The sequence below is a fragment of the Anomaloglossus baeobatrachus genome, chromosome 6 (genome assembly GCF_048569485.1).
Source record: "Anomaloglossus baeobatrachus isolate aAnoBae1 chromosome 6, aAnoBae1.hap1, whole genome shotgun sequence".
NCBI classification, from domain to species: Eukaryota; Metazoa; Chordata; class Amphibia; order Anura; family Aromobatidae; genus Anomaloglossus; species Anomaloglossus baeobatrachus.
In genome coordinates this window covers 227,652,381-227,669,845 of record NC_134358.1, presented here as the reverse complement: position 1 = coordinate 227,669,845, position 17,465 = coordinate 227,652,381, and the positions used below count along the sequence as shown (strand labels likewise).

The following is a 17,465-nucleotide window of genomic DNA, read 5'->3' as shown; positions in this document are numbered from 1 at the left end:
TGTGTGTAGGGAAGGGGGAGATGGTGACCCCCTACCAAGCCAACCACTGGGCCCAGGCTTCCCTCACCCCCCTAGATAGGCTCCACAATGCACCGGGCTAGATATCTGACACTGGCTGATCCTTAAGTAGGCCCTATGAGTGGAGTGGATGGGATGAGCACTTAGTCAACCTCACTTAGCACTAAAGAAGACACAGGGATAACAAACAGCGAGAAAGTGAACAAACACCTTATTTCCAGATGACTCGGGGAGAGGAACTGCAATATCCACAAAGAATCTCCAGATGTATGCAAGCCAAGTGCTTGCACTGAAGACTTGTTAAGGGTATAAGAGCTATCACCAGCACCAAGTAATAGTAAGTGAAGGTATATAAAGACATCAAGGGAAGTGCTGATGAAATGCAACGTAAAGACTGAGGAACTCCATAGGGTCCTAAAGGGAAAGGGAAAAAAACAAGCAGAAATAGTAGAAGGTCAGGGAGCAGTTTGCGCAGCCTAACACTGTGACCTTCTTTAACCTGTCACCCAATCTATCTGTCACCCAAGACACACCCGTGACATCTGCCACCATTGGAGACTCAGAATGGATCCATACCCTTTAGATAGTCTGCCAGTTTGGTCGATGAACATCTATTGTGTATGTACGGTGTAATGTATCTTAGTAGGGAATATAAGACTTTCATATTTGAGGAACGTAGTCAGAACTCACCGATATCAGCTGGTTTGGCCAACAGTCTAATGATGATATTGGGGGAGATAAGGATTAGGCATGTCCGATTTAGAACTGCCAATCCTTTTGTCGTCAAAGAGATTAACAGCCACAAGTGATGTCTGACAACAGCTCTCATAAAGAATACAGAAAAACAAGCGTTCCTGTGTATGGCAGAGTTGGGTAAGATAGCCTGCCAACCAAGAGGTAGGAATCTAAAATCCATGGGAAACTATACTCACTATGGAACATATCTACAGAAATAACTGGAGGATGGTCCTTTAGTTGCTTACATTTTTGTACATCAGTACTGTTTGGGTATTACTATTGTATCATAGTGTGAGCACATTTCATGATATGCTTTATTCTATTATGTACCTTTTAGGTGTGGTTCCCTATGTAGAATCATTTGACGTCCTGCTGAGTGGACCCTTGGAACAGTATCTCAAAAACAGCAAGATTATTGGTGGAGATGTAGAAACTCACGTAAGTCTGATTTTTTTTTTATTGGATAGCTCCTTATTTGCAGTACAAATAAGAGCTATGTTTTTACAGTTATTATTATGTGGACTTTGTTTTGTTTCGACTTGGCTTTTCATTCCAGCTAACTGTCATTCATTGCTCATAGCAGTTGCCAATTTTCATTATAATTACATTCCTCAGCCATGGCTTGCAGTTTGAGTAGTTGGATCTAATCGCTGTTGCTTTCAAAGTAGAAAAAGATGAGTATAATATGACAATATATAATAGTGAAATTGACTTGAAAAAAATGTTGATTTGTTGTATGTATTCGCTGATTTGATAGTGTTGATACATTGTATATAGCTATAAAGAAAAACAGACAAACGTCAAAATATTTGGAAGAAAAATTATAAAAAAAAAATGCAATTAAAAGCTTTTTGGGGTTTTTGTAACATTTTTATTTTTTTTTTCTTATGCCCCAATCTTTACTAACAAACAAAATTAGTAAATTCAATTTTCATACTGGCCATTGGGGCTTTTTTTGATTTGCACTTCCTTCCAGGCCTCTTTCACACGTCCGTGAAAATCACGCACGTTTTTCACGGACGTGTCAAAGGTGCGTATTGCCCTCCGTGTGCCGTGTTTATGGCACATGTGTGTTATCCGTGATAACACACCGAGAACGGGAACTTTTTGCTCACCTGTCCCTGGCGTTGCTGTCCGTGGTGCTGATCTTTGGTCTCCGGTCCTGCTGACTCCCCGCTGCTGCTGCTTCCGGCCCGCAGTGGAATGAAAATGCAATGAGCATAATGAGCGGGAGTCGGATGCAAGTGACAGCAGCGACAGAGACAGCAGGGCTGGAGAAGGTGAGTATAGAAATTATTTTTATTTTACAGACACGTATGTTTTCTCCGGTGCGTGTCACACGGATCACATCCGTGCGGTCCGTGTGCAGTCCGTGTGACACCCGTGATGCTGGAGAAAAACAGACATGTCTACGTGTAGAGCACACGGGCACACGTATGCTCCACATGGACACACGGTCCATGACAAAACACGGACATAAGTGTACCGCCCCCGTGCCAGTGGCCGAGCCGCTCGGATCCGGAACTGCGGTGGCTCGAGGGGTCTCTGGACCCGGGGGTTCGTGCGGACACTCAAGTTTGAAAAAGAGAGTATGTACAGGGGAGTTAGAAGTTCATGACGCCACCCACGGTGCGTGGTAAGGTGTGATACCACCGCTGCTGTTGGGGAAAAGGGGAGCCCGGTGGCGATGGTGCGAAAGCAAGGTGTTTAACCCCTCCGTGGGTAGGGGGTTTGTGCCCCAGGGCCTGGTGTTGGTAGTGCCGGTGTGGGGTACCGTTGGGAAGAGGAAGGATTTCTGCGTACTCACTCAGTCCAAGAATACTGACACCGACAGCTTGTAAACCAGAATTCTGAGCACCGCTGCAGCCAGGAGGGAGCACGCTTGGGTCCGTGTCCTTGGTGTTGCTTGCTAGCCTGTGACCTTTTCCGTGGCACATTGTTCACTGTTTGGACCCTGTAGTGTGGAACTAGTCAGGTCCCGCTCACCCGTATGGCTAACGGAGTGAGCTTGATCTCAGGGTTCCCGCTTGGGATTTGGTGGACTGTGTCAGGGAAATTCCTTTCCCATCGATGCGCTATTCCCCCGATTTTGTAGTGGGTGAGGGATGAATCTTGAAGGCTTCACCCCCCGTCGCTTGAAGCTATTTCCTGGCCTAGGGTCCACGTACCCCGTCGTGCTCTGGCCCCTGCCCGGAGATGGCTCAAGGCCACCGGCTGCCCTCCTCGGCAATCCATGCCCCTTGACACGATCCCCTGTGACCGGGATTCCAGCTCCTACCAGGCCCAGACCAACGTCTGCCACCTAGTACTCAAGGAGCCCTGCTCCAGCCCGGTGACCTCTCCCTCTCAGAGAGTCACCACTCTACCACCTACTCCTTCCACTCCTTCCACTCCTTTCTCAGTTCTCGTTTCACTTTTGCACCTTCCCCTACCAAACCCCCATGTGGGCGGCCCTATTCCCTTCAGGCCCCCAATGGTATGTCTGGTGGGTATGATGTAAAGTGTTTCTAGGGTTTTGACTGGCTAAGCTCTTAGCAACACCAAAAGACCAGCGCCCGTAATCAAGGAGGATTGGATACTGTGCAGAAGGGAAGATTGCACAATACCCTGTGACAACCTGATAGGCCAGGGCGTCACATAAGCGCAGACCCATTGATTTTTATGGGTCTACGTATGCCCGTGTCTTCGCCATGTGAGGAAACGGACCAAACACGTACCAGAGACATGGACGTGTGAAGAGGGCCTCAGAAAGAGTTTTCAGGAATGATCCTGATCAGCAGAGGCAAGATTAGGGCAGTGTCCCACTAGCATATGGCATCCGATGGGAGTCTGCTTCGAGCGTGAGCTGAGTGTCATGCAACTGTAGTCCATCTTGCAATCAGATTACAGCTGCGGAGGAGAGGGAGGGATTAATCTCTCCATCTCTTTCAATGTCAGGCTGTGTATATTGCACTGCACTTGGATGTTATCCGATGTTTCACTCGCACCCATAGATTTGTATAGGTGTGAGTGATACGAGATTCGCAAACAATCACAGCATGCTGCAATTTTTTCTTCAGTCCAAGTCTCTAAGCGATCCGTACTGATGAGGGTCGGATTTAGACCGAAATGTTTAACATTTTGGATTCCAAACCCTTGAGTAAAAGTAATATCATAGTTTACACTCATGAGTGCTAAGTTTAATTTTATTTTTGTTCACAGGATTTCTGACAGTGTTGCATCTATACTGAGAATGTGTTAACATTTTTTAAATGTTTTTAACTAATTAGTATTAATAAACACCTTTGCAAAATAGGATTTTCTTTTTTAATTTCAAGATAATTAAATTATAAATATAGCAAATAGGCAATGGTATTTACCAGCCAAGGTCATAGAAACAAATGTACAAACAGGATGCAATTTTCCCGCTTAATAAAGAAGGTAACACAGTTGCAAAATACTGATGAAACAACCACTCTCAACCGACCAGTTCATGGAGGGAATGATTGCGTAGTATTAGAATTGTACAAAAATAAAGCTTGCAATAGGATGCAAGTCACATACATGTGAAGCCAATAGCCAACCCTACTATTCGACTGGTTCACAAGGTCACCATTGATGGGCCTGGCTGCACTCTGTACAAAAATATACAGAATGGGAGGCACGGCATGGTGGTTCAGTGGTCAGCACTGGGGTCTTGTGTTCAAATCCCACCAAGGACAACATAAGGACCTTATATTGTGAGCCCCAATGGGGACACTGTTGCTGATGTCTGTAAAGCGCCATGGAATTAATACCACTATATAAGTGAATGAATATTACTATTAACTACAGTAGTATTTTAGTTGTTTTGGAAATTTTAAATTTTTACAAACATTTTATATGCTGTTTTGACACTTTTTAATATTTGTATTTTTTATATTGTACAGTTAGGCTATGTGCACACGTTGCGTATTTGCATGCAGTTACGCTGCACTCTGCACCGCAGCGTAACTGCATGCGTCCTGCGTCCCCAGCATATTCTATGAAGATTATGCAGGAGACGTGCGCACATGGCGTCATAGAGCGCAGAGCTCCGGCTGCTGCCCAAAGCGCGCGTTCTAAGAAGTGACATGTCACTTCTTTCCTGCGCTCTGCATGCAGCCCCTGCTCTGTCTATGGGAGGGGCTGCAGTCAGAGCGCATGGAATCGGCCTTTTTTTTTCACTACGAACCCTTCTTGCAGCGATTGGAAGCGCATGTGTGCTGTTCAAATCGCTGCAGAAATTTCTGCAGGGCCAGTACGCAACGTGCGCACATAGCCTTAGGCTACTTTCACACTTGCGTTGAACGGTATCCGTTGCATTGCGTTGTGTGACGGATGCAACAGATGTGTTGCATATAGTGGCACAACGGATGCTGCAAAACAACGCAATCCGTTTTTTGGTTTTATTTTACAGTTTTACCGTCGGCAGACTATTGTGAACGATCAGCTGATCGCTAACAGTAGTCGGCCGCCGGGTGATCAGCCGATCACTCACAGTAGCCGGCCGCCGGGTGATCAGCTGATCACTCATAGGAGCCGGCCGCTGGGTGATCAGCCGATCACTCACAGTAGCCGGCCGCCGGGTGATCAGCCGATCACTTACAGTAGCCGGCCGCCGGGTGATCAGCTGATCGTTCGTTCGCCGACAATGTGTGCGGGGGGGCGGAGTGCGAAGTGGGTGGAGGCGAGCGAGGCCATCGCTGAGGACGTCAATGCCGCCGGGACTGCATCGCTGGGGGACAGGTGAGTGAGTGTGAGAGTGTGTGTGTGTGTATGTGTGTGTGCGCGATTGTGTGTGTGTGTATACATACGGAGTGCGGGAGGGGGCGGAGCCGAGCGGGGAAGTGTCGGGCTCCCGGCACACGTAACCAGGGTTCCTTGGTTACCCGATGTGTACCCTGGTTACGGGTGCAGGGAGCCAGAGAGAGCATGCGCAGTGAAATCCAAAGGATTCCGCTGCTCAAAAAAAGTTACATGCTGCGCTCCTTCCGCCCGACGCAGCGTCAAAATAACAACACTGCGTCGTCCGGCGAATGCAACGCTGACACTTGCGTTACAGTGCGTCATCCATACAAGTCTATGGAGAATAGCGCAGTGCGTTAACGGACTGCGCTATTCTCCATAGTGACGGACTCCGCTGAACGCAAGTGTGAAAGTACCCTTAGGCGGGCTTTGCACGTTGCGACATCGTAAGCCGATGCTGCGATAGTCCCCGCCCCCGTCGCAGGTACGATATCTTGTGATAGCTGGCGTAGCGAAAATTATCGCTACGGCAGCTTCACATGCACTCACCTGCCCTGCGACCGTCGCTCTGGCCGGCGACACGCCTCCTTCCTAAGGGGGCGGGTCGCGCGTCGTCTTAGCGACGTCACATGGCAGGCGGCCAATAGCGGCGGAGGGGCGGAGATGAGCAGGATGTAAACATCCCGCCCACCTCCTTCCTTCTCATTGCAGCCGGCGGCAGGTAAGGTGATGTTCCTCGCTCTTGCGGCTTCATACACAGTGATGTGTGCTGCCGCAGGAACGAGGAACTACATCGTACCTGTCGCTGCACCGGCATTATGGAAATGTCGGAGCCTGCGCCGATGATACGATAACGACGCTTTTGCGTTCGTTCATCGTATCATCTAGGATTTACACACTACGACATCGCAAGTGACGCCGGATGTGCGTCACTTTCGATTTGACCCCACCGACATCGCACCTGCGATGTCGTAGTGTGCAAAGCCGCCCTAAAGGTGGCTTTACAAACTGCAACATCGCAAACGACATCGCTGTAACGTCACCGGTTTTGTGACGTTATAGCGACCTCCCCAGCGACATTGCAGTGTGTGAAACACATCAGCGACCTGGCCCCTGCTGTGAAGTTGCTGATTGCTACAAATCGTTCAGGACCATTCTTTGGTCCTTTGTTTCCCGCTGTGCAGCAAAGTCTCAGTGTGTAAAGGGGACTTTACAGCGACTTCGTTAGCGACTTCCCTTTCAAAAAGCTGCTTTAGGCCTGCAACACACATCCGTTTAAAACGTTCGTGTTTGGTCCGTTTCCGTACATACCGGAGATACGACCAAACGTGCACATATTTTTTTTATGTTTAAAGGCACACGTGCGTGTTATTTGATCTTCCGAGAAATGTACGTGTGTGATGCAAAATGTCGTTACTACATGTCGGAAGACAGAGTAGTGGGATGAGAATGAACTCGGGTGAACTTCACCCGACTTCATTGTCATGCCGCGGCTCTGTTTGTGTGCCGTGTACTGATTAGCGGTCACCTGTGAAGGATTCACCGGTGACCTCTAATCCCCCGAGTGACTGAAGTGTCCCCCCCTCTCTCATACTCACCGATCACCGGCGCTGCACGGCATTCACACTGCTCCGGCGGCTTTTTCTAATTTGAAAAAGCCGGCCGCTCATTAAACAATCTCGTATTCTCTGCTTTCCCCGCCCACCGGCGCCTATGATTGGTTGCAGTGAGACACGCCCCCACGCTGAGTGACAAGTGTCTCACTGCACCCAATCACAGCAGCCGGTGGGCGTGTCACTATGGAGTATAGAAATAAATAAATAAATAATTGAAAAAAACGGCGTGCGGTTCCCCCCAAAATTTAATACCAGCCAGATAAAGCCATACGGCTGAAGGCTGGTATTCTCAGGATGGGGAGCTCCACGTTATGGGGAGCCCCCCAGCCTAACAATATCAGTCAGCAGCCGCCCAGAATGGCTGCATATATTAGATGCGACTGTTCTGGGACAGTACCCGGCTCTTCCCGATTTGCCCTGGTGCGTTGGCAAATCGGGGTAATAAGGAGTTATTGGCAGCCCATAGCTGCCAATAAGTCCTAGATTAATCATGTCAGGCGTCTCCCGGAGAAACCTTCCATGATTAATCTGTAAATTACAGTAAATAAACACACACAACTGGAAAATCCTTTATTAGAAATAAAAAACACAAACACATTCCCTGGTTCACCACTTTAATCAGCCCCAAAAAGCCCTCCATGTCCGGCAGAATCCAGGATGGTCCAGCGTCGCTTCCAGCTCTGCTGCATGAAGGTGACCGGAGCGGCAGAAGAAACCACCGCTCCTGTCACCTCCACGCAGCAAATGAAGAGAGCCGCGTGATCGGCTGAGCTGTCACTGAGGTTACCTGGATCTAGCGGTGGATGCAGCGGTGGCCGCGAGTAACCTCAGTGACAGCTCAGCTGATCGCGATACTAACCTCAGTTGCTGCGTGGAGCTGACTGGAGCGGCGGTGAGTAGCGCGATCAGCTGAGCTGTCACTGAGGTTACCCGCGGCCACGAAGTCGCTGTAAAGTCCCCTTTACACACTGAGACTTTCTAGCGATCATGCTGCACAGCGGGAAACAAAGGACCAAAGAATGGTCCTGAACGATTTGTAGCGATCAGCAACTTCACAGCAGAGGCCAGGTCGCTGATGTGTGTCACACACTGCAATGTCGCTGGGGAGGTCGCTATTACGTCACAAAACCGGTGACGTTACAGCGATGTCGTTTGCGATGTTGCAGTGTGTAAAGCCACCTTAAGTCTACTTTTTTAATTGTTCCCACAAGTGTTTTAGATAAATTAGAATTGTTATCTACCGATTAGTAAAGCTGGCCATACACAGACAGCTGTCAGGCTGAGCACTCATTCCTCAGACTATTCTGTAGGAACATCACATTATGCAAAAGCTATGTTCTCAGCAGAATATCTTCACATTATTTATCTTTCCAAAATCTTCTCTAGTTATTGGACCTTTTCATCTGATGTAATACTCTAGCAAGATATGTACCTAGCTAAATATATGAGTGATGACAGCTATGCCTAATGCTAAACACAATTCTTTCCTTTGGTACCACACTTGCAGTATATGCTGCTATAATTGTACAGATGCAGTCACCATCTGTTATTAGAGAATCATAACTCGAACAGCCTCTCCATCTGTTACCATACAAATAGCTGTGTCACATATCAGAAAACTGACGTGTATGCTTCATTAGGAGAAGAGGTTTTATCCCAACACATTGTAAAGCCTTTATATGATAAATTAATACCTTTACTACGACTTTGAATTAAATCTGTTATCAAGATGTGGATCAGGTCTGTTTACAATGAGTGGAAGCACGATACAACAATCAGTTGGTAAATCTTTACCGATTAGGCCTAAGACACACGGTATGAAAATCGGAGCAAGTGGAATGCGATAAAACCTCACATTCCACTCGGACCGATATTACCCTATGTGTCAGCGCCCATGAGCGATTATTTTCTCAGCCTTAATCGGACAGAGAAAACAGTCGCAGCATGCTGTGGGTTGAATGCGATCCTCTTTCTCTCGCACCCATTCAAGTCTATGGGGCGAGAGAAACATCGCAGTGCACTCGCAGTACACTGGTGCAGTGCAAGTGCAGGGCGGGAATGGCAATAGCCGGCAACGGAGGAGAGAGGGAGATAAATTCCTCCCGCTCCTCCTCAGCGCTGGCCCGCCCCTCCTCCGTGCCGGCCCACCCTCTGCAGCTGTGGTCCAATCGCACGATTGGACCTCAGTCGCAATGACACTCACATGACACTCGACTCACTGTGCTGCCAGTGTGAGCCAAATGTCATGCGAGGATCTCAGTTGTCCCTGTCTGGCCCAGGCCTTAAGGCCCCGTTACACGCAACGACATCGCTAACGAGATCTCGCTGGGGTCACGGAATTTGTGACGCACATCCGGCGTCGTTAGCGAAGTCATTGCATGTGACACTTACGAGCGACCGCTAACGATCCGAAAAGCGGCAAAAATCGTTGATTGTTGACACGTCGTTCATTTTCAAAATATCGTGGCTCGTTTTGGACGCAGGTTGTTCGTCGTTCCTGAGGCAGCACACATCGCTACGTGTGACACCCCTGGAATGACGAACAACAGTGTTCCTGCGTCCTCCGGCAACGAGGTGGGAGTGACGTTAATGCAGCTGCTCTCCGCCCCTCCGCTTCTATTGGTGGCCTGCTGTATGACGTCGCTGTGATGCCGCACGAACCTCCCCCTTAAACAATAGTTTGTTCGCCGGCCACAGCGATGTCATTAGTAAGGTATTTTTGTGTGACGCGTACTAGCAATATTATTCGCCATGGGCAGCGATTTGCCCGTGACGTACGCACGACGGGGGCGGGTGCAATTGCTAGCGACATTGCTAGCAATGTCGCAGAGTGTAAAGCAGCCTTTAGAGTTTGTTTCAATGCCTATTTTCACAGGCTGACCAAAGTAAAAGATGCACAGTGAGCATTCTGTAAGGCTACATTCCCACAATGAGCTTTTGATGAGTCTTTGATGTTGCAGAATTTCTTTATCATTTCTGCACAGATTATGTAAATTAGGTTACATTTTTTGCATTGCGTTTTTGTGTGCAGATTTTTTACATGAATTTTGTATTGCGTTTTTGATGCTGCATTTTTTTGTGTTTTGTTGGTGTGACTTGCTTTATGGTTTAATAAGTTTTTATTTAGTTAGTTTAATAATTAAAGTGAACCTGTCAGGTGCAATATGCACCCAGAACCACAGTTCTGGTTGCATATTAGTGCTTCCTACTTAACAGTCCCTGTATATACTAGCATAAATTAACAGATCTTAGAAAAAGTATTTCTAAAGATCGTTTATTTTATGCTTATGAGGCCAGCGACTAGTCACAAGGGCATTACTTCCCTTGGCCGGTTGGCCCACATAGCATGGTAGCACGTCCCTGTGGGCGTACTAACATGCTAATAAATGCGCATGGATGCGCACATACCTCACTCTTGATAGCGGATGGATGCACACTGGGCATGATCCGGAGTCCCCGGGACTTCCAAATCATGTGCACTAAACTGATGCCGGTGTAAGCTTCCCGGCTTCAGTGAGGTATAGTGCGCGTGACAGGAAGTTCTGAGGACTCCAGATCATGTCCAGTGCGCATCCATCCACCTCCGGCCACCATCAAGAGGGAGGTATGTGCGCGTCGCTGCGCATTCATTAGCATGTTAGTATGCCCACAGGGGCGTGCTTACATGCTATGTGGACCGACCAGCCAACGGAAGTAACGCCCTTGTGACTAGTCACTGGCCTCATTAGCATATAAGAAACGACCTTTAGAAATACTTTTTCTAAAGATTTGTTTATATATGTTAGTATATACAGGGACTGTTAGGCAGGAATCACTAAAATGCACCCAGAACTGCTCGTGGTTCTGGGTTCATATTGTACCTGACAAGTTCCCTTTGTTCTCTTACAATTGTGTAAAATGTGGAAAAAAGTACATGAAGAGTTGCAGTACAGGAATAGTGATTTCTAGTGATGAGCGAATATATTCGGCACAATTTGTTACTTACACAAATATTTGCGATATTCGTTACTCATCAAATATTTTGGTATTCGCCTCGTGAGATTTGAGTGCCCTCCCCACATATTTAGCCCCTGGTTTTCAGCCACTAAACATGCGGAGATTGCTTGCCAATCACAGTAATGCTGTAGCCATCTTTGCATTTTTGATTAGTAGGCGCAGTGAAAAAAAAATTAGGTCCGGTCCCCCTTCTATTTATGATAACCAGTGCAGGTAAAGGACACAGCTGGAGACCGGTATTCTAAGGTTAGGAAGGTCCACTGATATTGGGCCCTCCCCATTCTAAAAATTGCAGCCCACAGCCGCCCCACAATTGGCGCATCCATTAGATGCAATGAGATCCATTAGATTGAGATTGCAATTGGGATGAGCTGGGTAAAGTGCCACCATTGGCTCATTTAATAGATGTGCTAATTGTGGGGTGGTTTTGGGCTGCTTTTTTTTAGGCTGGGGAGGGCCCAATAACGATGGAACTTCCCAGCCTGAGAATACCAGTCCCTCGCTGTCTGCTTTATCTGCGCTGGTTATCAAAAATGGTCAGAAGCCCACGTCATTTTCTTATTTGTTTAAATAATATAACGACAAATGCCATGGGGGAGCCTCTATTTTTGATAACCAGCCACGATAAAGCACACAGCTGTCTACCTTACCTGTACTGTTTATCACAAATAGGTGGGCGACTGCACGTCAAAGTGGCGTAATACTTTAACAACATTGTTCCCAGAAGCGGCCTGTGTTTTAGAGATACATCCAAGTATTTTCCCCATGCTATTCCCATTCAATTTCAGCACTTTTTCATCCATTTCAGCACTTTTACATCCCCACTAGACATCCTGGGATCCCGGGATGGTCCACTGGAAATTATTCAAGTTTCCCATTGACTTGCATTAGATTTGTTATTTGTTAGGAATAAACGACTAGTACGAAATAATCGAGAAGAATAGTCTGAACCCGAATATTTCAGTATTTTTCTCATCACTAGTGATTTTCAATTCTAACACTGCTCAATATTCAAAACTATATAATATAAAATTATATTTTGAGTAGGAAACTAGAAACAGAACAATGTCAAACAAAGGTTTAGGGGGTAGGGAAGAAGAACATATAACATAAAATATGGAAACACATTAGGGAACAGAGTAGGGGAGCAAAAGTACCAGCTCAAGTACAAAGAGGCTTATATCATTACTAGATTTAACATGGATTGGTTAACAAAGTCTTAAATTTAGAAGACCTCTTAAAGACCAGGGTAACCAAGCTTTCATATAATCATTCATAAGACTAAACACTGAGCCAATTATTTAAAATTATTAGATCTTCCATCCTTTTCAAAAAGACCAAGGATTCAACCCATTCTAGTTAGAGGGGGATGTATATGATCTCCAGTGTCTATGGATGACTTGTTTCATTGCTGTCAAAAATATTGAGTCTTTTCTTGATGGACAAAATTGATATTCAAAGTACCGAAAGTAACACTGCTTCTGGAGAGTTCCATAATGTTGTACCAAAAAGTTTATTGAAGAGGTTAAAAATAGTGTTCCAAAGTTTATAAATACAGGGGTAGGCCCAGCAAATATAAGTCCTACTACTCACAGCTTAGTTACATTTCCAACACTTCTCAGAGGTATCAAGCAATATGTGATGAATGCGCTCGGGGGTCCTGTACCAATTGGACAAGATCTTATAATTTGTCTCTTGGATATGACTAGATATGGAGATCTTATGAGTAAGGGTTAAGATCTTGTCCCACTTGGCAGGGGAAAATCATCTAATGAGGTCACGTTCCCACGACCCCTGAAATGTAGTCAGGTTATTTAAAAGGATTTTCCCACTAACAAAGTTAATTTCAAAGTTGATTTTAGTCAATAGATCTTGGAATAATAATAATTTCCACAACTGGATGTGTTTAAAGAAAAGTTCCTCTAATCTTATAAATGTGCCTCTGCTTTGTACTGCGTAATGGCCGTGTCTGACAAGGACATGGTCTGATGATACCACATCTCTTGGCCCGGGGAGGAAGGAAAAGAGAGTATACAGATAACACAGTATAGGAGACATGGGGTCAGGTAAAAAAGTATAACCTTTGCAAGCCATCTTTAACTTGAAAGCCCTGCTTCACTTGGACAGCCTATTTTGGGGATGGCTTAAGTTTAAGGTCATCAGCCCTCTGATTACTACATGCTGGTCTACCTTTCCAGCTGTTTTCGCTGTTTGTATTGGAAAGTACAGTACAACATCATTCCCCTTCATTGTGCCAAGCAACTGGTCTGATACTATAATTCCCCTGATGATGCCCCACTTATTATGTTAGGAGGGGGTTAAACACATTGGGATAGCAGAGAGTGTTCTAAAGCTAAGTACACCACTCTGCTTGGACCTAACAAATTAATACAGTTATGAGCTATAAGCCAGATCCATTCCTGTCTACTGTATAGAATGGAGAGTGTATATACTATTGAGGTTTTTTCCTATATTAATAGGCTGCAGTAAGGCTGGCTATACTGGACTGAAAAGGACCGTGTCCAGTAAATTGAGCGGTTTATTGACCTTTTATGTTGTATGTTTTTCATGTTTATAGTCACCTATTAGGCACTTTGGATAGTAGTGGTGGTGGTAACCCTTATTAGTAGAGCTAAGGGTCATTCAGGGTCAGCCACCGTTGAGTGGGGGGTATCCAAAAAGTTAAGGTAACCTCCGTTATCAGGAAGGTTAAGGTAGGGTGTATTTAGCTAGGCTCCACCCCCGAATCCCTTTCCTTGACAAACTGAAACCTGAGTATTGAAATCTCCTTACACTCCACTGTTAGGGTCTTCTATGTTCACTTGCACAACACTATTTTAGTTAGTCTAGTTTGTCCATGTCTTGTATGTCTACATGGTTCTCTACTTTTATATATTTTAACTAATCTAATAAAGTATTGTTTTTTATAGGTTTTCTTGATTTGGTGTTTTAGCAATAGACACTCTAAGAAAAATATATCGACCCTCCGTATGAACCGAAACTGCGAATCCAAAATTTGGAGCAGAAGGGATTTGTGCAAAGCAATAGTGTTTTTATTTGGGTTAATAGAATGGGACCAGACATTTTAGTATCCATTTGAACACTTGGGAACAGAAGAGGACTTAAAATGCACTTCTTGAAGCATAGGTATTGAAACTCTTTTTTTGTGTAGATGATACAATATCTTAAGATTTTATCACGGTCTCTCACATCCTTTCATTTTTTGGAACATATTTTTCATACAATATCTAGTTCCATTTCATAGAGCTATTTAGCCTGCTAACACTAAAAGACATAAATATTATCTTAGCCATAATAGCCAATTAGAGGAAAACAAAACAAACATGACAAACATGGGGAGACATTACACTGAAAGGGACAATTTCTATAAGCCGAACTAAACTATTAACTCCTAGTAGGAGAAAAAATGACCTTATAAACAGGTCCCAATACCTAACTGGGGTTGAGGAAGCCATGACAGAGATATCCTCCACAAGAGATCCATATTACTCATATATCCAAAATACAGTATGTATAATTTACCCAGCAGAATAGAGAGTGAAAAAGGAAGTGGAAGTGACTCTAGTAGCTTAGGTCCAATAGAGTACCAAATATTTCCTGATACAAATACACAAATGAAACTTATGGCCAAAATTGATGGTGTTGGCCCTTTAAAGAATAATGAGGGTAAAATCATAGAAAGCGATGTGGGAAAAGCAAATGTTTGAAATACTTTTTTCTCAACTGTGTTCACACAGGAAAAGCATATGCCACGGGAAATGCAGAGTGATCATGTAAACGCTTCATTAAGTATGACCTGCCTAACCCAGGAAGAAGTGCAGAACCGACTTAGTAACATTAAAATTGACAAATCACCAGGCCCTGATGGCATTCACCCTCGGGTATTAAGGGAGTTAAGTAATGTGATAGACAGGCCTCTATTCCTTATATTTAAAGACTCTATAGAAGCTGGGTCTGTTCCACTGGACTGGCGGCTAGCAAATGTGGTACTAATATTCAAAAAAGGGTGTAAAAGGGAACCTGGAAACTATAGGCCGGTAAGCTTAACATCTGTTGTGGGTAAAATGTTTGAAGGGTTTTTAAGGGATACTCTTATGGAATGTCTCAATGTTAATAATTGTCTAACTCCATATCAACATGGATTTATGAAGGATCGCTCCTGTCAAACTAACCTAATCAGCTTCTATGAGGATGTAAGCTCTCACATGGACCGAGGAGAATCATTGGATGTCATTTATATCGACTTCGGTAAAGCATTTGACACTGTCCCACATAAAAGACTGATAAGTAAAATGAGAAAGCTTGGGCTCGGGGAAAATGTGTGTAGATGGGTAGGTAGCTGGCTTAGTAGTAGAAAACAAAGAGTGGTTATTAATGGCGCATACTCAGATTGGGCCAGGGTTACTAGTGGGGTGCCACAGGGGTCTGTATTGGGCCCCCTACTATTTAATATATTTATTAATGATCTGGTGGATGGTTTACAGAGTAAAATATCAGTATTTGCAGATGATACAAAACTATATAAGGTAGTTAACACAAAGGAGGACAGTTTGCAACTACAGATGGATTTGAGTAAATTGGAGAATTGAGCTGAAAAATGGCAAATGAGGTTTAACACAGATAAGTGTAAGGTTATGCACATGGGAAGGAGAAACAGATGATACGATTACTTACTAAATGGGAAACCGCTGGGGAAATCAGACATGGAAAAAGACTTAGGCATCTCAGTCAATAAGAATCTAAATTGGAGTGCCCAGTGTCAGGCAGCAGCCACCAAAGCAAATAGGGTGATGGGATGCATTAGAAGAGGTCTGGGGGCACGAGATGAAAACATCATTCTCCCTCTGTATAAATCACTCGTCAGACCACACTTGGAGTATTGTGTGCAATTTTGGGCACTGGTGCTCAAGAAAGACATTACTGAACTTGAAAGGGTTCAGAGGCGGGCTACTAAAATAATAAATGGAGTGGGTGCATTACAATACACGGAAAGGTTATCAAAATTAGGTCTATTTACTCTAGAAAAGAGAAGACTTAGGGGAGACCTAATAAATATGTACAAATATATCAGAGGGCCATATAGAGATCTCTCCCATGATCTGTTTGTACCAAGGACTATGACAAGAACAAGGGGGCATTCTCTTCGATTGGAGGAAAGAAAATTCCTACATCAGCATAGAAGAGGGTTCTTCACGGTAAGAGCAGTGAGGCTCTGGAACTCTCTTACTGAGGAAGTGGTGATGGCCAACTCACTGAATGAATTTAAGAGAGGAATGGAGGCTTTTCTTGATAGCAAAAGTATAGAAGGTTATAAATAGCATAATCTTACAGGTAGATAGAAGAGCGACCTAGATTATTAGAGGAATGGGTGGGCTGCAACACCAAGACAGGTTATTAAACTTGGGGTTATTTAGTTTGGAAAAACAAAGGCTTAGGGGGGGATCTAATCACAATGTATAAACATATGAGGGGACAGTACAGAGACCTTTCCAAAGATCTCTTTACACCTAGGCCTGCGACTGGAACACGGGAGCATCCGCTACGTCTCAAGGAAAGAAGGTTTAATCATAACCACAGACGAGGATTCTTTACTGTACGAGCAGTGGGACTATGGAACTCTCTGCCGCATGGTGTTGTAATGAGTGATTCACTACTAACATTTAAGCAGAGCCTGGACGCCTTTCTTGAAAAATATAATATTACCAGTTATGTATATTAGATTTTATGACAGGGTGTTGATCCAGGGAACTAGTCTGATTGCCGTATGTGGAGTCAGGAAGGATTTTTTTTCCCCATTGGAGCTTATTGGACACATTGGGGTTTTTTTGCCTTCCTCTGGATCAACATGTTAGGCTACGGGTTGAACTAGATGGACTTAGGCGGGCTTTGCACGCTGCGACATCGGTAACAATGTGTTACCGATGCTGCAGCGATAGTCCCGCCCCCGTCGCACGTGCAATATCTAGTGAAAGCTGCCGTAGCGATTATTATCGCTACGGCAGTTTCACACGCACATACCTGCCGTGCGACGTCCCTCTGGCCGGCGACTCGCCTCCTTCCTAAGGGGGCGGGTCGTGCAGCGTCACAGCGACATCACACGGCAGGCGGCCAATTGAAGTGGAGGGGCGGAGATGAGCAGGATGTAAACATCCCGCCCACCTCCGTCCTTCTCATTGCAGCCGGCGGCAGGTAAGGTGAAGTTCCTCGCTCCTGCGGCTTCATACACAGCGATGTGTGCTGCCGCAGGAGCGAGGAACGACATCGTACCTGTCGCTGCACCGGCATTATGGAAATGTCGGAGACTGCAGCGATGTTACGATAACGACGCTT

At 45.3% G+C, this 17,465-nt stretch overlaps 1 protein-coding gene across 1 annotated transcript in view; it reads left to right on the top strand.

Annotated features, from left to right (window-relative positions):
• The window catches only part of CAP2 (cyclase associated actin cytoskeleton regulatory protein 2), a 225,896-nt gene that overhangs the window by 96,604 nt on the left and 111,827 nt on the right, over positions 1-17,465 (top strand). Inside the window, exon 3 of the mRNA XM_075314722.1 lies at positions 1,094-1,194. Coding sequence (XP_075170837.1) covers positions 1,094-1,194 — 101 coding nt within the window. The remainder of the gene's footprint in view (positions 1-1,093; positions 1,195-17,465) is intronic.